This window comes from Carcharodon carcharias, chromosome 1, assembly GCF_017639515.1.
Source record: "Carcharodon carcharias isolate sCarCar2 chromosome 1, sCarCar2.pri, whole genome shotgun sequence".
NCBI classification, from domain to species: domain Eukaryota; kingdom Metazoa; phylum Chordata; class Chondrichthyes; order Lamniformes; family Lamnidae; genus Carcharodon; species Carcharodon carcharias.
Window position 1 is genome coordinate 13,895,605 of NC_054467.1, and position 24,504 is coordinate 13,920,108.

The following is a 24,504-nucleotide window of genomic DNA, read 5'->3' on the forward strand; positions in this document are numbered from 1 at the left end:
CCTCCCCCTCCCCTCCACTCCCCCTCCCCCTCCCCTCCACTCCCCCTCCCCCTCCTCTCCACTCCCCCTCCCCCTCCACTCCCCCTCCCCCTCCTCTCCACTCCCCCTCCCCCTCCTCTCCACTCCCCCTCCCCCTCCTCTCCACTCCCCCTCCCCCTCCTCTCCACTCCCCCTCCCCCTCCTCTCCACTGCCCCTCCCCCTCCTCTCCACTCCGCCTCCCCTCCTCCTCTCCACTCCCCTCCCCCTCCTCCTCTCCACTCCCCCTCCTCTCCCCTCTCACCCCTCCCCCTCCCCCTCCTCTCCACTCCCCCACCTCTCCACTCCCCCTCCCCTTCCCTCTCGCCCCCCCCCTTCCCTCTCGCCCCCCCTCCCCTTCCCTCTCGCCCCCCCCTCCCCTTCCCTCTCGCCCCCCCCTTCCCTCTCGCCCCCCCCTCCCCTTCTCTCTCGCCCCCCCCCCTTCCCTCTCGCCCCCCCCTCCCCTTCCCTCTCGCCCCCCCCTCCCCTTCCCTCTCGCCCCCCCCCTCCCCTTCCCTCTCGCCCCCCCCTCCCCTTCCCTCTCGCCCCCCCCCTCCCCTTCCCTCTCGCCCCCCCCTCCCCTTCCCTCTCGCCCCCCCCTCCCCTTCCCTCTCGCCCCCCCCTCCCCTTCCCTCTCGCCCCCCCCTCCCCTTCCCTCTCGCCCCCCCCTCCCCTTCCCTCTCGCCCCCCCCCTCCCCTTCCCTCTCGCCCCCCCCCTCCCCTTCCCTCTCGCCCCCCCCTCCCCTTCCCTCTCGCCCCCCCCCTCCCCTTCCCTCTCGCCCCCCCCCTCCCCTTCCCTCTCGCCCCCCCCCTCCCCTTCCCTCTCGCCCCCCCCTCCCCTTCCCTCTCGCCCCCCCCTCCCCTTCCCTCTCGCCCCCCCCCTCCCCTTCCCTCTCGCCCCCCCCCTCCCCTTCCCTCTCGCCCCCCCCTCCCCTTCCCTCTCGCCCCCCCCTCCCCTTCCCTCTCGCCCCCCCCCTCCCCTTCCCTCTCGCCCCCCCCTCCCCTTCCCTCTCGCCCCCCCCTCCCCTTCCCTCTCGCCCCCCCCCTCCCCTTCCCTCTCGCCCCCCCCTCCCCTTCCCTCTCGCCCCCCCCTCCCCTTCCCTCACGCCCCCCCCTCCCCTCCGCCCCCCCCCTCCCCTCCCCTCTCACCCCCCCGCTCTTCCTCGTCGCTCCTCCTCGCCGCCCCCCCGCTCCTCCTCGCCGCCCCCCCGCTCCCCCTGTCTCACTCCCCCCATCCCATTCCCCATCCCCTATCCCCCTCACTAACCTCAGCCTGCATTTAGATAGAGCCTTTAACCTCAAAAGCTAGCCACATTGCTCTACAGACAGTGGTTAGGGCCCTGAGGTAAAGGCGTAGGGATTAGAAATGGGGGAATGATTAACTAATGTGGCTGCAGAGGTCAGTTTTTAGGAGGGAGTTGTGTAGAATAGACTTACATTTATACACAGAGCCTTTCATAACCACAGGCATCCCAAAGTGCTATTTACAACCAATGAAGTTTCTTTTTGAAGTCCAATCATTGTTGTAATGTTGGAAATGGAGCAGCTAATTTGTCACAGCAAGCTCCCACCAACATGTGATAATGTTTGGTTAAGCTGTATTTTGTAATGCTGATTGAGGGATAAATATTTTCCAGGATACCAGCCCCTCTTTGAAATAGTGCAATGGGATCTTTTATGTCCACCTGAGAGATCAGACAGGGCTTCAATTTAGTATCTCATCCAAAAGATGGCACCTCTGACAGAGCCATACATCCTCTGTACTAGATTTTTGTGTTCAAGTCTTAAAGTGGGACTTGAATCCACAACATTCGGACTCAAAAGGCTGGTTAGCCCTATATGACACTATAGTGTGGAATATTGATCCTAAGTGGCTGAAAGTACAGCCTTTCAATGATAGTTTGGGTGCAAAGGGAACTGCCTGTGTGGTTGAACCATCACTGGAGAGGTTAGACATTTAATGGCAGTTGATTATATTTTGGTTTTTCTTGCAGTGAGAACAAAAAAGGAAGAGAGTGAGTTTTCATTGAAGGGTTATGGAGGCTGATAGTTTAACATTTTACACACACAACTTGTGTTTATGTTGCACTGAAGATGCCATGAAAAGCAATGAGATAAGTCAGTAGATATGCACTTTTCGTATTACTGGTTGTAAGACAGATGTTCATGACATTGTGTGGACTCTGTGCTCTTCTTGATATGTTGTCATGGCACCTCATATCTGCCTGAACAGGCGTAAGGCAACACTGTACCTCACTTAGTGCTGCAGTGACATATCACTCGATATTGTTTATTCAGGAGATGTTACCACTCCATGCTTCCATTATTGCAACTGCTGTGGGCCCCATCTTTTGGGATCACTTCCAGTGGAACAGTTTTGTGTTACAGTCAAACTGCTGATATTCACAGTTTACTACAGAGCAGGTTTGAAGTACTGAGCAACTGCAGAAGTGAGATTTTCACATGCAGTTATTTAAAAGTCTTAAACGTGACTGGAAAGTAACTTAGCTTATCTGTGTGAAGTTGCCCTGAAGGTGAATTTGTGACTTTACATGTCTAACTACAAACCTTTCCTGATGTTGATTGAAGATCAGCAGAGGTCAAGGATGTGAAAATCACATTGCCAATCGCATTGATATTTGGCCTGTCTGCCATCAGAATAAAATGACATAAGTTTGGGTTAGAGACAGTGAACAAAACCACTACCGGGTTGGATTTCACGAAAGATATATATGCCACTTCACTTATTTCAAGGGGCAGCAATGTTGTATAAATGTTGTATTAATTCAGTTCCATTATGCCATTGAGCTGATTAATGTGTGGTTTCCCTAATATCATCAACAATCATTGTTTAAAAGCATGTATTTATGTTTTCACTTTTTTAAGTAGCACTTAAGTTCTTTACATGTTTATTGTTTTGTACTCACTCTCAAAAATGTCCTTTAAATGTAGTATGTAAACCTGTGATTAGTTCAAATTGTACCAGGTTGTTCTACTGTATTAAAAACAGAAAATGCTGGAAAATCTCAGGTCTGACAGCATCTGGGGAGAGAGATACAGAGTTAACATTTCAAGCTATGAATTCTTCAGAGCTAAAGAAAGGTAGAAATGTGATGGATTTTATACTATTTAAGAGGGGGGTGAAGCAAAATAGAAGGTCAGGGATAGGCAGGAGAAATTTGACAAAGATGTCATGGACACAGAACAAAGGGAGTGTTATTGGTAGCATTAAAGACTAAGGAAGGTGCTGATAATGACATAAAGGTAAGACAGCAGAATGTGTTGGCTTTTATCTTAGTGTTCTATTGTATTGTTGGCTGTAAGTGGGCAACTGGTAATTGTGGATAGTAAATGGTCTTATTATGAGTTGGATCCCAACTTTGTGAAAAGGATGATTCTTTGTAGTCATCCGATGGACAGAAGAATTAGAATGTAATAATGTAATTTAGCTATGTTTGCTATTATATGGGGAGATTCAGCTTGTTAAATATACATGATTGAAATTGCATTAGTAAATATGCATTGACTTTATTATTTTGGGGTTCATATAAATTAAATCATTTGAATAGTCCTGAAAGTTTCAGTCAAAATGCGGGAAATACTGAGTGTGATGCCCCAGGGATCACAGATGAAACGCTATTGTTTCAAATTTATAGGAGTAACTTGGACTCAGGTTCCCAATGAGCAAGAAGGGGCAGTGGAATCAACAGGAACAACTCAGAAATTGGAAAATTGTTTGCATAAAATATGTAAGTTGGCAGAGCAACGGCAGATGAAATTTAATGCAGGCAAGGGTAAATTCCAGTGAATTGGAAAGAAACATGGGCAACCCATGAACTTAATGAATGATGTTGACATATATAAGTGAAGGTGTAAAAGGCCCATGTTTAATAAACTCATTACTACTTTCCATTGATTGGAGATGTTGAACAATCCACAAAGCAGAAATGTTGAACGAGTCAGCTAAAGTCATGATCAACTATGTGCTTTGGTCACTGCATATTTGGAGATTCGAATTCTATCCTGGTTCCTGTGACACAAGGCTTCCTGTGACACAAGGGAGATGTTCAAACTTTGGATTCAGTGCAAATAAGCACTTCCGAACTGTCCTCTAGAGAGAAATGAGCTTTTCAGTCATGAGAAAAGGTATCTGAGAAATCATCTTGTTGAAATATATAATAATAAATAGTGTGTAAAAGGCAAATCTGGAAAATCAATTTAGAACGTGGAGTACAAGAAGGGACCATAGATTCAAATGAGTAAAAAGCAAATTTGATACTGAAATCAAGGAATTAATCCATTGACTGGATCCTTGGATAGAGTAGTGGAGATGAAAACCCGAATTGTTGAAGATGCAGTTGAATGCAGCAGTGGGGGAGCTATAAGGGCTTTCTAGATTGGATGAACTATATTGCCTGGTGACCTTCTGACCTTCCTCATTGTAATTATCTTCTGAAGGAAGTTTTTCATTTTACGGTTACTTGACTGCCAATTTGCATTGAAAGACTTCTAAAATATCTTCACTAGAATATTATGAAGTTGTCATTTGCCAGCCAGAATCTGGCTGTAGATTGATATGACTGGTACCATGTTAGGAATTAAGTTTCAGATAACATGGAACTATTTATAGACAAGCATATGTTGCAGTCCTGTTGGAGTTGTCTTGCTTGTGAAAGTAACAGATCCCTTAAATATTGTTTGGAAAAATGATTTTGTATTTGACTCTGAATGGTAGAATAGGTGTTTTTGCTGGGAACTGATGAAAAAAACTTTTTGTTGTGACACAACATACTGTAATGTTAAAGAGCAACATATAAGTCTCCAATCAACAAAACTCCTGGAACTTTCACCATATTAGGTAATTAGATGCTTTTACTTGTGCTGTGGTAGAGTGCAACCTTTTCTGCATAAAATCTGATCATTTGTCAGAAAGTCAATGTGAAAATAAGCTTCAACGTATGTTAAACTTGTTTTCTAGTATAACGTATGATACTTTGTTATTGATGAAATCAAATAGTTGGAAATAATTTAGCGCATTAGTTTTGAAGTTCGAAAGAGGAAAGTTAAGCTGATGCACTTTATTGTGCGTTAAATCCTGAGTTTACACTTTTGTTGTCATCATGCTTGTACAATTTTTTATTAAAACCCTAGGGTATGGCTGTAACATTTATTGGTCATAATACTATTTAAGGATTGAATTCATATTGTAAGCATATGGTCATAGATTTAACCTGAAATAGGGATAATTAAGTAATTAGTGTTCTGCAGATGTCTTTATGTATATTCAATAATTTGGAATATTCTGAATTATTTCTTTGGTCAGAAATACATTGTTAAAGTTTTGCTAGATGCCAGTAATTGATCTTTATCTTAGCTTGCACTTCATTTCTTAATGTAATGTTATACTTAATGCAAGTGAACAAGTAAAACATAAAGATTTCTTTTAATAGTTCTAGCATTTTAAGTTCCTTGTGAATGTGGTTCAATGTAAGAATAATGCCTCCAGTCAAGTGTAGGAAGCAGAATCAATATAAGGAAGTAATCATGATTACATTAGATTTATCTAATTATGCATCATCAGAGAAGACTAGAATTAAATTTATAAAGAGACAGTGTTTGCATTAATTTTTGTTTATGGAAGAAGTAAAAGTGCTGGCTTCAGTAAAGTTTTGCTGTCACGAGCAGCTTAGGACCTTTATTTGATGTGGTATTTAATGCAAAGCATGGCAAAAATTAAAGACCAGCGGATGCTTGAATTCATGTCTGCATGTTGAACAGATCCAGCAGCTGTTCTGTGACGCCAGAAATCTGCACAATGGTGCACCATTATATATACATGGTACAGCTCAATAATTGGTGTAATGCTACTTGTGTTTTCTGTGTGAAAAATCCTCAGTTAGGTTGCAGAAAGCAAGAACTGTTTATATTCCAGAGCTGCACTGAAGCTTTCAACTTATTGGTAAAACTCACTCACAGTCCCAGCTTCTAAGATTTACTCTCAGAATTTAACTGTTATTTCCAGCTGTAATCTTGAACCTTATGACCTCTTTAAAAAAAAAGTTATTAAATGCTATGAAGTTGGTTTAGTGAGTTCATCCAGCTCAACTTTGATTATCCTTCTCTGCTAAGTTAGCTGATGTCAGCCAGAAGGCTGGAAGGGGCATTAGAACTGGCATCAGTCCATGGGGGAGGAGGGAGAAACTGCCAGGCTTGCTACTTCTGATTACTATCCTATTGATATTTAATGAGAATAGAATTGGCTTCAACCATGAAGTGACTTTGGCATTTTTGTCCGCAAATTAATTTGTGGTGGCATCATGGACTTGACTCCAGTAAGATTGTTTTTGTACAAATAAGCTTTTAATATTTTTCTTCAAGCACTGGAAAATTCCATCATTTTGGTGCTTACGGGACCACATTTATTTTTCCCACAGGAGCCAAAATGTCCGTATTATGAGTTCCCTTTAAATGGCTGTTATGTCGCTTCTTTGGCTGGGCACTCCGTGCTCCTGCCTTTCCGTAAATCCATAAACCACCCAAATCTAAAGCTAATTTTATATTACTAATGTATTCTTCGGTTGCTATCTCCTAAAGCATAAGTCTCAAATAGTTAGTTGCTACCACCAAGTTAACGTTGACACCAAAACTACTAAACAGAGGAAGAGTGACACAGTTATATCCTCCTTCTGTGAGATAGCCTACAGTATAATCGGACATCCTGAGAAAGTAAAGTGATTATATAAATATAACAACATAAATATAATGACTTTCTTTTAGATTGCAGCTAGACTTCTTGACTCATTTTACTGAGTGCACGTGCAGATTGACAGTGATGATTTGACAGTGCACATGATGCACAAATGACATGATGTTACTTCATGACAGCACTGTTGCTTGGCCAGTCTGATGCACCTACTGGTCCCAAGAAGACTGGTGTAAGTTGCCTAGGCTGGTTTAAATAAAACTGGCTTCTGGATCACCTATTTTTTAAAAAAGGTTGACAACGTTGCAACTGATTATTTGAGACTCATGCTTTGGGAGGTAGCAGCTGAAGAATGCATAATTGGTATAAAATTAACTTTAAATTTTGGACTTATGGATTTAAGGAGAGGCAGTAGCACTTAAGTGCCTAGCTACAAAAGTTACAAAATAACCATTTCAAGGCAGCTCCAGAGCTGTGGAATTTTCAGTCTACAGTGTAAAGTTGTGGGTGGTCAAAGCAGGAGGGAGGCAAAAATAGCAGAAAAACCATTAACCAGAAATACTGATTACCATGCACGTCTGGATTGAATGAGGGCACAGAAGAATGTATAAATGATATACTTGACAGAAGCGCTAGAATTTTTAAAAATAATTTTTAAAGTGAAGAATTAGAAGAGGAAATAGAGGAATTAAATACATTTTTATGGATTCAAAGTAGTTGTTTGGTAGTACAGAACTTGAGTATTGCTGAAAAAATATTATTTGCTAAATAATCCTCAGTGTACTAAGAATTATGCTGACAACCAATTTAAGATTGTCAGTTGGGCTCGCAGTGTGGCGCATTTGCATGTACTAGAAGCTACATATATTAATACACAGGGCCCTGTTCTTTGCAGACAGAAAGAACATGTACACACATTGTGCATGTTTCAGCTAGACAAAATAAGTGGCAGCCATTCGCTGACTCATTCCTCAGGGCAATGCCCTGAGCAATCAGGGTCAAGCTGCCTGGTTTAAATTTCAAACAATGCTTGGCAGTTAACTGACAGTCACCATCACTGATGCATTCTCCATGGCAATGCCTCTATCAATCAGAGTTCACTTGCCAACTACTCAGCACTCACTTCACATACAGTATAAATTGTTGTTTTCCCCTTATATTGGTATTCTTGCGGTGTCCTGATGAATGCAAGATGAAGAGGATTGAAAATACTTGATTTGTGCACAATCTAAATTATGTTTAAAAAATACATACAAAACATTAATAGGTCAATGGGGTTAGTCCAATTGAAGTTTAACTTTCAGGAACTTTAAAAAAAATGAAAATAGTGATCATACACAATGCCTTCCTGAAACTAATGAAAAATAAACCTTAAATTTAAAAGTCACTGAATAAGTAGAAAATAGCAATGAGGTAATTGATTTGAAGTTTGTTTTTTTAGAGGTGGATCAAAATTGTAGGCCTCCCCAAAAATCTATCTACATGGTAAATGTGTCACGTGAATTAAAGTTATGCCAAGCATAACTTAAGTATAGCTATGCATTATTTTGGAGGTACCATGAACTGGTACAATCAAAAGAGAGAGAAAGCCAGTCTAATCAAAATGAAAAATATGTGAGGTCATTTCAAAATGCTGCTGATATGTGGGTTATTCAGTTACAGTACCATCCAATATAAGTCACTATTCAGTGTCCCTTTCCTACCCCCACCACAGCAATGACTTGTTTTGATTTCACTCTGTTGTGAAGACACTAACTTGCAGTTGGATGTGTTTCAGCATGCCTGGACAGTGAATATTAGATAATTTGATTATTGTAGGTGGGGGAGGAAGGAAGGACGTCACTGATAAAACACTGTTTCCAGAAGAGGTCATTGGAAAATCTGGATCCAGAACAATGTTGTGTTCACTCAGGCACTGAAGCTATTGTATTGCTGCCCCTACTCGGCTAACTCCACAGATATTGAAGCTGCAAGCTTCCTAGTCTGAATGGATGAGTACACCAGGCGTTGCATTTGCTTACTGCCATTATGGGAGTCGCAAATAATGTTTTAAAGGCTCATGTGCTTGGTGAACTGAGAAATTATTCAAATGCCTCATTGTTGCTATAGTTTCAAATCTGATTTTATTTTTGCAAAGCAAGAAGATTGAAATGTAAAATGGAGAGATGCATAACAGAGTGACTGAATTTTTAAAATTGATCTTATAATTTTCCTCAAATTACATTAAACTACGTCTATTAACATATTCAACGTGATGTTTAATTTGAGAACCTGCAAAATTATGATAGGCTGATAATATAACTAGTTTAAATTGGTGCAATATTGATGATATGACACTAAGACATTTAAAACTATCCTCAAATGCTTACAGTGTGTTTAAAGCATCTTGGAGGGAAAAATGGTTACTGCATCAACTTTACATTTTGACTCTAAATCCTGCATTAGACCCGAGAGTTAGAACGGGCTCTTGGTTTCAAACCCTGGATCCAACTGTGTCAATTTGAATGCTTTTGTAAAAAGTATTTTTTTTAAAGTGTTTTGACAGTTTTGTGAAGGTTTGCTTGCCACGCCTATTTAAAAGCAGCTGAGGCTGCTAACATCTTGACAGACTGGACAAGATGCTAACAATGTACTGTTGTATCTGTGTAAAAATTCAAATGTTTAGTGGAGAATGCAGGATGATGGGAGCTGCCAAAGGCACATGAAATAAATTCACTGGAGCATTAGAAAATGTGAGAATGAGGGATGGGTGACAGTTTTGGAGGGCACTTAAATTTCTAAGGAGAAGACAGTTACAATACAATAACAAAATGCTGGAAATACACTGCAAATCAGCCAGCTGTAAAGAGTAATGACAAATTATAATGTTTATATTTACACTTCATCAGATTTAGAACATCACTATGGAGTGGATGATCCATCTCAGCCTGCTCTGGAGGTCCTCAGCATCACAGATGCCAGTCTTCAGCCAATTCGATTCACTCCACGTGATATCAAGAAACGGCTGAAGGCACTTGATAATGCAAAGGCTATGGGCCCTGACAACATTCCAGCAATAGTACTGAAGACTTGTGCTCCAGAACTTGCCACGCCCCTAGCCAAGCTGTTCTAGTACAGCTACAACACCTGCATCTACCCGGCTATGTGGAAAATTGCCCAGCTGTGTCCTGTACACAAAAAGTAGGACACATCCAACCCAGCCAATTACCGCCCCATCAGTCTACTCTCGATCATCAGTAAAGTAATGGAAGGGGTCACTTGCTTAGCAATAGCTTGTTCACTGATGCCCAGTTTGGGTTCTGCCAGGGTCACTCGGCTCCTGACCTTGTTACAGCCTTGGTTCAAACATGGACAAAAGAGCTGAACTCCCAAGGTGAGGTGAGAGTGACTGCCCTTGACATCAAGGCAGCTTTTGACCGAGTGTGACATCAAGGAGCCCTAGCAAAACTGGAGAGAATGGGAATCAGAGGGAAAACTCTCTGCTGGTTGGAGTCATGCCTAGCACAAAGGAAGGTGATTGTGGTTGTTAGAGGTCAGTCATCTCAGCTCCAGGACATCACTGCAGGAGTTCCTCAGGGTGGTGTCCTAGGCCCAACCATCTTCAGCTGCTTCATTAATGACCTTCCATCAGAAGGTCAGAAATGTGGATGTTTGCTGATGATTGCACAATGCTCAGCACCAGTCATGACACCTCAGATACTGAAGCAGTCCATGTCCAAATGCAGCAAGACCTGGACATTTTCCAGGCTTGGGCTGGCAAATGGCAAGTAACATTTGTGCCACACAAGTGTCAGGCAATGACCATCTACAACAAGAGAGGATCAATCATCACCCTTTGACGTTCAATGGCATTACCATCACTGAATCCCACACTATCAACACCCTGGGGGTTACCATTAACCAGAAACTGAATTGGACTAGCCAAATACTCTGGCTACAAGAGCAGGTCAGAGGCTAGGAATCATGCAATGAATAACTCGCCTTCTGAGTCCCCAAAGCCTGTCCACCATCTGCAAGGCACAAGTCAGGAGTGTGATGGAATACTCCCCACTTGTCTGGATGAGTGCAGCTCCTACAACACTGAAGAAGCTGGACACCGTCCAATACAAAGCAGTCCGCTTGATTGGCACCACATCCACAAACACTCACTCCCTCCACCACTGACATATAATAGCAGCAGTGTATACCATCTACAAGATGCACTGCAGGAATTCACCAAGGCTCCTTAGACAGCACCTTCCAAACACACAACCACTACCATCTAGAAGGACAAGGGCAGCAGATAGATGGGAACACCACCATCTGGAAGTTCCCCTCCAAGTCACTCACCTTGGAAATATATTGCCATTCCTTCACTGTCGCTGAGTCAAAATCCTGGAACTCCCTTCCTAACAGCACTGTGGGCGTAATTACACCACATGGACTGCAGCAGTTAAAGAAGGCAGCATCTTCTCAAGGGCAACTAGGGATGGGCAATAAATGCTGGCCCAGCCAGCAAAGCCCAATTCCCATGAATGAATAAAAAAACATTTTTACAGGTGCATATTGACCTCTGTATTTCTAGTATTTTCTTTTTATTTCTGATTTTGAACATTTGCAGATTTTTTCTTTTGTTACGATTATGGCACATTTTATGCGTGGACCGAACATCTGGTTCAAATTTTGAGCAAAATGCTTATTTTCTTGAAATTTCAAATTTCTACATGGCAAAAAATTAGCATTTGTTACAGCATGAAAACTATCTCCTGCAAAGAAAATTGTAGGGTGTGTATCAATGTTTATAAGTCACGAACACCACTCTTCATGTATAGTTTTTTAAAAATATATATAAGCCCTGGTTTGTTGTACCATAACATTTCAAATTTCCCATTGTTTGTGGTCTGCCCTGAATACTTCCATTCTTTCCCCCTTCAAACCACAAAACAAGACATTTCAAGAGAATCAAAGGATTTGATTCAGATTGGTTAATTTTAATCTTAACTGTATATGTTGCAATAGCGTCTTTTATTTTAACACAAAATAGTTCTACTGTTCCTTGTTTTCATTGATTACATAGAAATTATAACACTGAAATTGGCCATTTGGATCAAGCAGCCTGAACTGGTGCTTATCCTTCACATGAGCCCGGCTCCAGTAAAAATAATAGCCTTAACTTACCAGACTATCAATTTTCTTTCGGAACTCTTTAAGGGCTTCATACAGTTATCACAATCTTGAGAAATATATCCCTGCTAACTGCTACCCCATATCCAACCACCTTCAATGTCCTTAAACATCTTGTTGCCTTTTAAATCCATGTTCATCCTGCCCACAACTCCTTGATGGTATCCATAATATCACCTGCCTCCATCCTTACCGTAGTCAGTCGCTTCTGAAGCACTCATCAATGCCTTTGTCAAGTCTAAATTCAATTACTCCAATGCTCTTCTGGTTGGCCTCCCATCCTCTACCCTCTGTACTTCAGCTGCTCTGAAACTCTGCTCTCCATATGCTATGTCGCACCAATTTTCATTTACTTTCACTCTGGCTTTGGTGACCTTCATTTGCTCCCAGTCCCCCAATGCCTCCAACTTAAAATTCTCTTTGGGTTTAAATCTCTCCATAGTGCTGCTTTTCCTAACTGTCTCATCCCTCTCCAGCCTCAACCAAACCTGACCAATACTCAACCAATTCTCCATTCCTTTCACTCTGGCCTCTTGTACATCCCTGCCTTTTGCCCGTTATCGGTGGCCTTGTCTTCAGCTCCACTTAGGAATTCCTTCTTCAAACCCCTTTGTCTCTTTCTTTCCCTCCTCCTTTATGATACTCTACCAACTTTTTGGCCACCCCTCCTATGTTCTGATTTGGGTTTGGCTTGACATTTTTAAAAAAATCTTTGTCCCTGTGAAGCTCCTTGAGATGTTTTTCTAAATAGATGACAAAATATGATGTATGTCATTATATGTTAACTCTTCAAAAGACCTGCAGTGAGATCATTTATTTTGCTGTGTTCATATTTTAAGTTTCCAGTGTAACTCCTCATTAGAACTGATTTCAGAGAAAGAGCCATATCTGAACTGTTAACCTGTCTTTCACTGCCATTGTACCATATTTTGGGAGCGTATCTTGGGGGAGGAGACAGCAGCCTAGGTTGATTTTATGGAGCTTGAAAGAACAGTTCTGCTCCTCCCAAACCTTCAGAAATAGAACAAAACTAATCCCATGGGCTTCTATGCCCGTGTCGTGCATATTACACCCAAGTGCCCTTTCTGGCAAACATGGTTATGGGTATGTTTTAAGATCACGATCATCAGATTAAAATCGTGTCTTCTTACTCAAGCCAGCAGTCTGGTCATCCAGTGCTAGGCACTGGGTAGAATTGAGTAAGCTGCAGCAACAATGGGCACATCCAGATTTACTAGAATGGTACGAGGAATGAGGCACTTCTACCATGTGGAAAGACGAGAGAAGCTGAAATTGTTCTCCTCAGAGTGGAGGACTTTTAAGGGAGATTCAACAGAGGTGTTAAAAAAAAATTTCTGGAGTTTTGATAGGGTAAATAGAGTGAAACTTGCAGGACAGTTGGTAAACAAAAGATGCAAATTTTAAATAATTTGCAAAAGATCAGAGAGATTAGTAGCTTTTTTTTCCACAGTGAGTTATGATGAGATGAACTGACTGAAAGGTGGCGGAAGCAGATTCAGTGCTGACTTCAAAAGGGAATTGGATAAATACTTGGAAAAAGAAAATGTTGCAGGGCTATGAGGAAAGATCATGGGCACGAGACTGCCTGCCTAGCTCAAAGAGCCAGCACAGACAGGATGGGCAAATTGGCCTCCTGTGCTTTATGATTTTATGCCATGCTGAACCTGGTATCAAAGAGAGAAAGACTTGTCTCTATTTAAGGTCAAATCACTTATTCAGGATGCCCCTAAGTGTTTCACAACCAGTGCATTGTCCCATGAACAGCAGTCCTAATCTCATGAGCCTACCCAAATTGCATACCTCCTCTTCAACTACCTATCTAACCTATAGTTAAATATTGGAATTGCTTGTGATTCATTCACTGCCTCTAGTACACTCAGGCTTTCTCCCAATTTGTCCTAACACTCATATTTAATCTTATCTCTACATCCCCTTGTTCTAGATACCTCAAGCACTGCCAGCAGTCTATTCCAACTTACTCTGGCCTATTGCTTCATACTTTAAATTTCTATCAAATAGCCTTGTAACTGCCTCTGTTCCAACAAAAACAACCCAAATTTTTCTTTTTTGTTAGTTGATTTTTATATTTTGCCTATCTCGATGATTGTCAAATTTGCCAATCTGTTCAATTTCTTGAAATCTTATGTTTCAATATCTTTTTACAGTTGGTTGTCTTTAAACTGCACTTGAATTCTTCTCTAATAGATTTCTTTAAATTTATCTTGGGTTGAAGCTCCTGGTACAGAGCAGTGTTCTATAGGAATGTGGATTTTGAAAACTGGCACAGAGGCCACCCAATTTGGTGTCCTGACTTTCCTATCAGATTTCCCTTCTATACTATGTAAAAGTAATGATTAAATACTAAATCCTTTAGTACAGGTTATAGCAAACTTTTTGCTCTAAATTTTAACTTAGGTTTAATTTCTTTAATCCTAGGATGAAAACAAAATGCAGAACCATGAGCAAAAGAATACAGAACCATGAGCATTTGCCTAACAATCTGAGCTGATCTGTAGCACATGTGGTAGTTGGAAAATAAAACTGCATCGTGCCCTTGATAGTTGATTGGATCTACCTTTCAAGTGCACTTTATTCTCTTTTTATTGTCAAAAGGTTTGTTACTCTTCTCTTCTAACATTACAAAATCATTCAATTTGTTATTAATAGAGCCTATAGATCTTCCAACTTTTTGACAGCTTGATCAAAACCAGCATTGCACCTACTGTGTTGTAGTGTTGAAGTCCAATTTATGCATAATTTTTGTGTTAGTCTTCATATGTAGCAAAGTTAGATATAGGTTCAAATTCCAAATTGTCTGAGGTGAAAAACATCTACATCATCTGAAGTGCTTCAGTTTGAAAGATAGATGGTTGTTATGAAATCATAACTATCTTTTTAAAGTTTGATTTTCTTTTTAAAGTTTCTTTGTGATGATAGTAATATTTCTGCACTTGTGTCAAGTTATTATTCATATTTAGGAATGGGCAACAAATGCTGGCCTTGCCAACAATGCCCACATCCCATGAAAAAATAAATATAGTGTTAAGTACATCTGTAATAGGAACACATGAACATATCTTAAAAGGAAGTCTGACATCACATGAGCTCAACGCTGGCTCAGTTCAACTAGCCTGGTGTGAAGTGCATTTGAAAAGTATTTGGAAATTGGCTGGATTTCCTTAAACCTTAAAACTTTAAACGGTATGTGCCAGATTAGATGCCCTCTTATTACATAAATTAAGCACTGGGAGAACAAAGCTGTTTGTGTGCAAAGATAAAAACAAAAAACTGCGGATGCTGGAAATCCAAAACAAAAACAGAATTACCTGGAAAAACTCAACAGGTCTGGCAGCATCGGCGGAGAAGAAAAGAATTGACGTTTCGAGTCCTCATGACCTATCCACAGAACCGAGCGAATATAAGGAGAGGGTTTGGCGGCGGGGGTGGGGGGGCTCTCCTTATATTCGCTCAGTTCTGTGGAAGGGTCATGAGGACTCGAAACGTCAACTCTTTTCTTCTCCGCCGATGCTGCCAGACCTGCTGAGTTTTTCCAGGTAATTCTGTTTTTGTTCTGTTTGTGTGCATTGTGTTTGCACTTGCTTTCCTTCTCTCAGGACCATATAAATGCTATTTGTTAACTTCAGATGTTACTTTCCTCTCCTGAATAGATGTGCTTTGGTTATTTCAATCCATGATAGCTTTCCTGATTGTAGAAGTCTCATAAAAGCTCATTGAAAGACACATATGCTTTTCAAGATATTTCTTTATCAAAAACATACTTATTTCATTGATCACTTATTTCATTGCTGTTTGTGGAATCTTGCTGTGTGCAAATTAATAACAATGTTTGCCTACAGTTATAGCAATTTTTAAAGAATACTTAATTGGCTGTAAAACATTTTGTAAGGTTCTGGGGTCATGAAAAATACTGTAAATGCTAACATCAACTTTAAAAAGTACAGATTACAATGCCTACCTCAGATTAAGGGACAGTCTTAGTTTCCAGAATTTACCTGGTTGTGGGGATATGACCCTAAAAATCCAAAATAACATAAAGGAAATGATGACGTGAGATGAGATGGTAATAACCCACCCCAGGCTCCACCCCAGTCCATTGTTACCTGAAATGAATATCTGATATTTATCAGGATTCAAGGTTACAAATCTACAGTGGACTTGGGGGAAGTCAAGACATTTTTAACCACAGCAGCCCCCTACTGTGCTGCAGTTACCAGGACATAGAACAAAAAATATTTGTGTGTAAAGTTTACGCCTTAAACTTTTATATTGCTGCATATTGTTGGTTTTAAAAGAGGCAGAATAAATAGTGCTCGATAAATTCCAGAAGCACTTTTGCACTTAAGGATTCGGTAACTCTCACACCCTGCCTGTTAATTAATGAAAGGAAAAGTGCTGAGTCTCGGTAGCTAAACTTGCAGCCTTGTGTAGTTTTTTTTCTCTGAAGTGTGCCATTATAGCAAGGGACCGAGGTGGGCAAAAGTGCAACGTAGTGCAATGGGGACCTTAGTGCAGCAAGAGATAAAGCTGACTCTGAATCAGCTTGGGGCCATTTCCCCGCAACCAGGTAAGTTAATGAGACTTTGACTGTGACCAGCCCCCCTCCCCAACCCGAACCATGATACACATTGTTACCTTTTCTCGTTGACATAAAACAAGCTCAATTTATGAATACCTGTAAAGATTTAGGACAGAGCATGAAAGGTTTCATTTACACAGGATTGTGAATATGTAGAATGCAATGCTAGAGTTAGCAATTGAAATGGAGATCATGTCATTTGTTACAGATAGGTTGAATAGGTGGTTGGAAGAAAGGGAGATAACTGGGGTATGAGGACTAAGAGGATTAAGACTACTGGTCATGTGAAGGATAACTGACAAAGCCATTGGTGGGTTGAAAACCCTTTTTTTTGTAATTTCTATGTATTTGTGAAGTCCCACAATTTATAGTGCTTTGCCAGTAAACGGTTTTGTTTACTGGCTCTAATTTTGAAAAGTTGACCAACCCTGCTCCATAAGAAAGCAAAGAGTCAGAGAATCATTACGGCATAGAAAGAGTCTATTCAGCCCATCGTGTCCAGGTCGGCATTCTGTGGAGCAACCTAATCAGTCCCATTCCCCTGCACACCCCCATAGCCCTGCAAATTTATTTCCTTCAAGTGTCCATACAATTTTATTTTGGAATCATTCATCTTCCTCATAATGCCCAGAACTCTTGCTCAAACTGTCTCTTTACTGCTCCAAGTTACACCAGAAAAGTCACTGAATGTTCCTAAAAAGCATGTTGACACCATGATCAAAGGATTATCCAGCATTGTTCTGTTCATCCTCATTCTGTAAAGCAATGAAGCAAACTTGTTCTAGTGACATTTGGTTCCTACAAAACTTGCGTTTCCAGACATTTTTTTCAAAAATGTAATGCATGGCATTTATGCGAACAATGATGGGTAACTGCTTATTCTTTTTCCTCTTAGGTTTCTAGTTCGGCAACTGATAAGGATGTCTAACGATCGTGCTCTATTAAACCGGCTGGAGCAGAGAGCTATAGAGGCTGACCAAGTTATTGAATATCTCAAGCAGCAGGTGGCCTTACTTAAGGAGAAAGCAAGTAAGTTTGGAATGTTGTACTGGTTTATTTACACATCCTTATGTTGTCCTTTCCCCATGGATTTTCTTAGTTATCAATGTCTGAAATAATTCCCCATTCCACTTTGTGCATTGGCAGTGTTACAGAAAGGAGGGGGGTTAATTTAAACAGCATTAATTTCTCCTCTCACCACCCATCCGTAAACAGAAAAGTGTTTTGATTTGTTTCACTCTTTATTTGGGGGTGATGTATTTCCCAACCCCTTGGTTTTGGTGTGATCCAATTTTCTATTAATAACCCCATAGCAAACTTGAGATAGGATGAACTCAAAGGGTTAGTTTATTTGCACCCACTCGAAACGTGAAAAGGAGGATCGTGACGTCACTCCCTTGCATTCCTATAATAAAAAGACGGATAGGGAAAAGAAGATTTACAGTACAGAGACCACAGAAAGTAGATATTGTTTCACATGGGTTCCAGAGTTCAGAATCAAAGTCTAATGAGGTATTCCTGCAAGGAGATCGACGGGCCAAAAAACAAAGCAGTATAATTCACTTATCCAATGGTGTTGACTTCACATAATGAGAAAGGCACGCAAGGAGGAATCATTTGATCATTTGTAGCTGATGGTACAGAATTTCCAGCAAAGGCAGTATAAATGGAGCCAGGTGTTCCACCTGGGCAGAGCTCCTTGTCTGTGAGGCTGCTAGTCAGATGATAAAGAGCAAACTGAGCTAGACAGCTCAGCAAGGCAACATTAACTTGTTCAATAAGCCAGAGGCCTATGTCACATGACCCCATCTCTCCGCCCGATCTCCAACAAAGGACATGTATCCATCAGTTAGAATGCGGCTGGGTTTCGAAGATTGCAAATGCCTCAGCCATTACGAATTGAAAGAAAGGTTGTGGAGATTGTTGCCTTAGCTGCCCATCTGTCTCCTTCTGGCCAGCCTGGGTTATTAAATGCAAATTGCCTTAGTATGGCTCTGTTTGAATTTGGGCTGTGCAGTCATTAATGGCTGTTCAGAGATAACGAGGTGAGTGTTCCCCTGAAATTGCAACATGGCTTCTTTTGTTCAGGAGTCACATAGGTTCAGGCATTTTAAGGATCTTGTTCCGTTTTAAAATTTCCGAAATAGCAATATACAGGGTGAGGTCTTAGTCCCTCACAGCAGCTAAATGAATATGATTGTCCAAATCATAGTCTTTTGCAACTGTTGAGTTCCGTATGGTCAGCCAACAGAAGGCATGCTTACAACAAAAAAATACCATGCCAACCTGTTAACCTTCCTATAAATATTGAGTTAATTGTCCAGTCAAGAGTAGTCCTCATGTCTTCTAATTCTAATTGACTTTTTTGGGGGGTTAAGAACACTAATACTAGGAACCCTCTAATAGGTTTTCTGGTACGCTTGGGAATTTTTTTCCTTTCTATATTAAAATACTGCATGTCCTAAACCTTTTTAAAACTTGTATTTATTCTTTAAATTGCATAGTGCTAATAGTGAATTTAGAATATTTTAGCTAAACGCATATGGCATTTACTGCTGCAATAACTATTCTCTTCAAAAGCGGCTTTAGAGTTCGGTTTAAAGGAACTTCAATCCCTGATCTGTGTTGAGGCAGTCAGTGGGACAACAGTACAATTGTTCTCAATAAACCTGAGCTAAGAGCAGCAACTGTTTACTTTAGTGTAGCACCTATAATGCAGTAAAATGACCCAAGGTGCTTCATCAGAGTGTTTTAAAACAGAATCTGGCATGAAGCCACAAGGTGATTTTAGGACAGGTGACCAAAAATTTGGTCAAAGAGGTAGGTTTTAAACCTCTGAGGAGGTGGGAGAGCCAGTGACATTTAGCGAGGGAATTCCAGCCACTGTAAGCCAGCCTGCCCGCCAATGGTGGAGTGATGAAATTTGGGAATGCCATGAGGTCAGAATTGAAGGAACACAGAGATTTCAGAGGTTTGTAGGCCAGGAAGTGGTTACAGAGAGGAGGAGAGGAAAGACCATTGAGGATTAGAAAACAAGGTTGAGAATTGCAATTTTGAGGTGCTGCCAAACCGGAAGTCAATGTAAGTTAGTGAATACAAGGGTGATGGCGAACAGAACTTGGTGCAAGTTATGATACGAGCAGCAGAATTTCGGATAAGCTTAAGCTATCTGTTGGTGCCAGGTGGGAGACTGGTCAGGAGAACATTAGCATAATCAAGCCTAGAGTTAACAGAGGCATGGGTGAGGGCTTCCAATGGCAGATGAGTTGAGGCAGGGGTAGAGTTGGGCAATATTGTGGTGCTGGAGGTAGGCAGCCTTGCTGATGGAGAGGACACAGGATCAGAAGCTCGGCTCACATCTACATAGGAGTCCAAGAAGTGGGAAATTGACTAGTGTTTCCCTCTTCTAATTGCTATGCAATTAGGTGTGTTTTTGTGTACATTAAGTGAGGACAGGCTTGTCTATGATGTTTCCCTGTTTGTTCAGAGTACCAACGTTAGTTGTCTAACCTCATGCCTCAAGATGACTTTGCTGAGGTGCCAGAAAGTAGTTGCTACCTGTAGAACTGTACACCAGAAAGAGTTGCTGCTTTCAATTTCCAACCATTGGAAAGGAAACTGAAAGAAGGTAAAAAAGACCTTTATATATTTGGCGCAATGTAGGACATTAATATGTTCTTAAATGTGCGTTCATTAGGGATCTGACCCGTTCTAGGTCCTAGCTACAAATGTAGCCAAGAATTATGTAATTAAGTCTGAAATGATTCATACTCCTGAGCAAAACAAACTTTTAGCAGTCGGCATCTAGTTTCTAGTTGTTTGAGACTCAGTACAAGATTGCCCATAACTAATTGGCATTGATGTCATTCTGGTGCACTACAGATTTTTTTCTTGTTAGATCAATCTAAGGAACATCAGTTATAATTTTTCCCAGGAGGCAGTAGAGGATTTATCACTGGATTGGTATGCTATACAATTGTTGCTTTGAAACAAAACCACTTTTCCACTTACTTACATGAATGTAATATAGATAAAAAGGGCAATGTAGACTTTATGTAGTGTTGTGACTGTATAGCTTTGGTTTGGATTCTCTAACAACAATACCAAAGGCTTTGAGAAGAAAGTGTCCCAAAATAGCATTTATGCTTGTAGGATGCCTAGACAAAATGGAATTCAGTTGTTGAATACTGGGGAAGGTGTTTTGCAAACACGATCGAAGCGAACCTTCACCCAGGCTTCTGGTCAGTCTTCTAAGAAAAAGGCCATAAACTAATTAAAGCTATAAAACATATAAGTTAATTGCACCAGAAAGGTGTGAGTTTAGATTATAGACAGGTCATATGAGACCTTGGAAAGCCAAATGGAACATAAAGATGTCACCTCCCTCTATTTGTATTGGAAAAATAACTTTAGAAATGCGTCATCGGTGGGTGAGGGAAAGTAATAAAACTGCAGGCACAGAGTCTGTCTTACTGGGAGGAAAAACATGCCCCTATCAATTGAAATGACAAATATAGGACTCCATGTTATCCTGTTTGATTTGCAAAAAGTTGGGGGTATGGATGGTGGAGACTTCTGGCACCAGTGTCATCCTGATTGAGTGAATGCAGGGAGACTTCCCTTTTAAAATCAAGATATAAAAATTATACAATTCTACACCTCTCTATCAATCAATGTTAGACAATGAGTAGTCTAATATTGTAATAGCTGTGTGTAGCAACATACCCTCTAAAATTTTGGAGGGCACGGACGATTTGGTTACGTGTACGGCCCCTTTAAAAAAAATTTTCACAGCTGCACATGAGTGTTAAAGGGGCCGACTTGTGTGTGTCCTGTGCGGGACCTTTCAGATTTTTGCAGAATTCTGCAGCTTCGAGGGAACATTGATCTATGGCAGTCCACAGGGAAACAAGCTCTCGTGTGCTGTCTCTCTCTCTCTCATTCACACTCTATCTTTGTAATAGTAGTAACGCTCTGCTTTTCAGTTCTTTGTTCTGTAGGATCCTGTACATAGCAGACACTGGAAGATGCCATATATTAGCATATTAGGATGAGTGGTAAAACACCAGATAAGTTTTGAGGTTGCTACAGACGGCTGCAAAGAAAGATGTCACTTAACTTTAAGCTGAGTGTGAAAGAAATCTGCCATCCTTACCTGGTCTGCCCTACATGTGACTCCAGACCCACAGTGATGTGGTGGACTCTTAATTGGCCTCTGAAATGGCCTAGTAAACCACTCAGTTCAAGGGCAATTCATGATGGGTGACAATTGCTGGCCCTGCCAATGGCATCCATTTCCCATAAAAGAATAAAAAAAACTCCAAAGGAATCTCATCAGTTTGGACATTTCTGTATTAATGCCCAGCATCTGCTAGTCCTGATTTACAGTAATACAGTGATTTAATGTAATGCCTGTGTAATCTTTGCTACTCATTTTAAGTAGCTTTGACCATTACTGATTTGATGCTGAGCTGCTAAATAGCTAATTAAACTTATGTATGTTTATGAAGTGTTCATGTACCCAACTTTAATGAAAAGTTATAATTTGTAACCAATAAGTTGTGTTTAATGTACAAAGTAATCTGGCTTCTTCCTTGACAGTTTCGGAAGAGAGGGTTAATTCGTTCACTGAGCAACTTGATGGTAACCTCATTGTTAGCAAACAAAACACTATGTAACTTAGACTTATTTTGAGTCTTCATTGCATATCCAGTTTTCAACATTTGGCTGTTTTAAACAGTGCATCTATCTATAATTTGCACTGGCTATTAATTTTCCTAATGATTGTGTCCTGCTGAAATATGCCATTATATACCCTTTAAAACTGAAGGCTGGCGTTGAGGCTGCATGTGACATATAACATGAGAGAACTATGCAACTAAAACTACAAAATCACTCACATATTAAAAAATACAAAAAGTTCATAAAATGATACCAAATGGAATGCCTAAGAAAAATAAATGTTTTGACCAACATGCCAAACCTCGTTATTGCCTTGTTAAGTGGTTCATGTTAAAAATAACCGGAAACACAAATTGTCAGAAAAGGAAATGATAAGCAGAGTTGTTTCCTGATCCTACCTTATGAAAACAGTGAATCAGAGCTACAAGCTAGTACATAATTCTGTTGACTCTACATTTCTATTAATGCCAGGATGTCCGACATTAAATTTCTATAATACATATGCTTTCTTGTCACTGCCGTCTGGATTCATAAAGAATTAAAGTGTGTATATGGTTATTCAATGAATGAATGATATACTGATGCATTTCAGGATATTCTGGATGTGATACAAAGATGGTAGCTGGGTTCTAAAGGGTGAATTAAAAGTACAAAGATATGAACTTTTATCATCATAACAGTAGGCTCCTAATCAATGGATGCATCAAACTTGGAAAACACTTCAGCTCTAGTGAGCTGTGATGTAATCATGTATTATGTAAATAAATCAAACTATTCTACATGTATTTCTTTGTTCAGATTATGTGGTTCAAGATGCACTTTTCTGTCTACTTGGTTAGTGTACTCGTCAATATTTGCAGTTATGCAAAATGATTCTGTGCCCTTCGGTTATCTCTCTTTTTAAATTAATTTTCAAGACAAGTAGCACTTTTCTGTAAGGGTCAAGTGCTAGGTGCCCATTTTCTACAGACTTAATACAATGTAGGCAAAATAACCAAGCCTTTGAATGAATTGTGTTCAGTGAACACAGATTAAAGTTAAAAACAAAAACAAAAACAGAATTACCTGGAAAAACTCAGCAGGTCTGGCAGCATCGGCGGAGAAGAAAAGAGTTGATGTTTCGAGTCCTCATGACCCTTCGACAGATTAAAGTTTTTCAGTTTCCTTCTGGTGTAAACATCTCACCAACATATACAGCTAATATGCATTTCAACTACAATGTCCAATTTATTTGGCCAGAAACAGTAAATAATTATTTATCACATCTGATGGTTTTTTTCAAAATGGTTAAGTGCCTAATTTAAACACAATTGTTTCTTTGAAGACTACAGTGATCACATGCTGTTCAATAATCAATTAACATTGAGCACTTTTTTATCTTATCAATTTTATCTCCAATCACATTATTCAAAACCTGCGTATTTTGTTAATCACAAAAGTGTGTTAGATAATGGTTTCTCGGTTCATCAGGCTTGTGCATTTATATGTTTAATTGCACAGACAAAGGCACAGCTATTAACTGCATACAATAATTGTATTGCAGACAAGTTTAAGGTCGAACAAGACAGGTGGCTGCTGCCTCTCCTGAGAATCAAAAAAAAAAAGTCATGACTTGAACAAGTCTATAATTTGTCAAAATTAAAAGCCAAGGCATTCTGTTCTGCCAGGGAGCCTTACTGTCTTTGTTTTAGAGCAGAGAAATTTTCGAATGCTTGGGAGAGCTGTTGAGACAAAAATTGCTATCGGCAATTGGCTGAGAAATTCTAGTAATGATCTCACTCTCAAGTGAAGCAACAGCAATATTCTTGGAAATAATTGCCATTTCTTTGCTTGCTACAGACTCCATTCTAGAACTTGGCAACTCATTTACATTTGCTACTGAAGTAGTGTATTTGCACTCCCCCAATGTTTATGCATCTCTAATTCAGCCAAAACTGTCATAATATCACATTCATGACCAGAATTCAGAAATTCATAATTAACCCAGTCATAAGTATTTTATGCAACATGTAGGGTACCATTACAGAATGTACTGATGCCTAAATTCAGTAATCAATGGACATTTTCGGAAGAACTATCAAATTGACCTTTTCACATCAATCAGTCCTAGCAAATTGGTCCAATTTTGACTAAAATGTTATAATGGAAAATGTGTCTGTAGGTCTAAAGCATCGCTATTTTTGGGAAGGAAGAAATTGCATGCACTTAGCTGTGAAAGAACAAATGAGATTTTTTTCTCAAAATGCTGTCATGTTCAGCTAATAGGAAGATGAGCTGAATGGTGGAGTATATTAGACACTGATTTTTCACTTTTGGTGCCTG

General features: G+C 40.5%; 1 protein-coding gene across 5 annotated transcripts in view; it reads left to right on the forward strand.

Moving 5' to 3' along the window:
- Positions 1–24,504, forward strand: part of aimp1a (aminoacyl tRNA synthetase complex interacting multifunctional protein 1a) — a 95,157-nt gene that overhangs the window by 41,206 nt on the left and 29,447 nt on the right. For 2 of the 5 annotated variants that reach the window (XM_041188919.1, XM_041188942.1), the window contains exon 2: positions 17,396–17,529. In XM_041188919.1, coding sequence (XP_041044853.1) covers positions 17,396–17,529 — 134 coding nt within the window. Of the gene's footprint in view, positions 1–4,609; positions 4,875–14,351; positions 14,517–16,725; positions 16,811–17,395; positions 17,530–24,504 lie in introns of those variants that run through there. The other 3 variants (XM_041188929.1, XM_041188938.1, XM_041188943.1) reach the window with 3 other exon arrangements.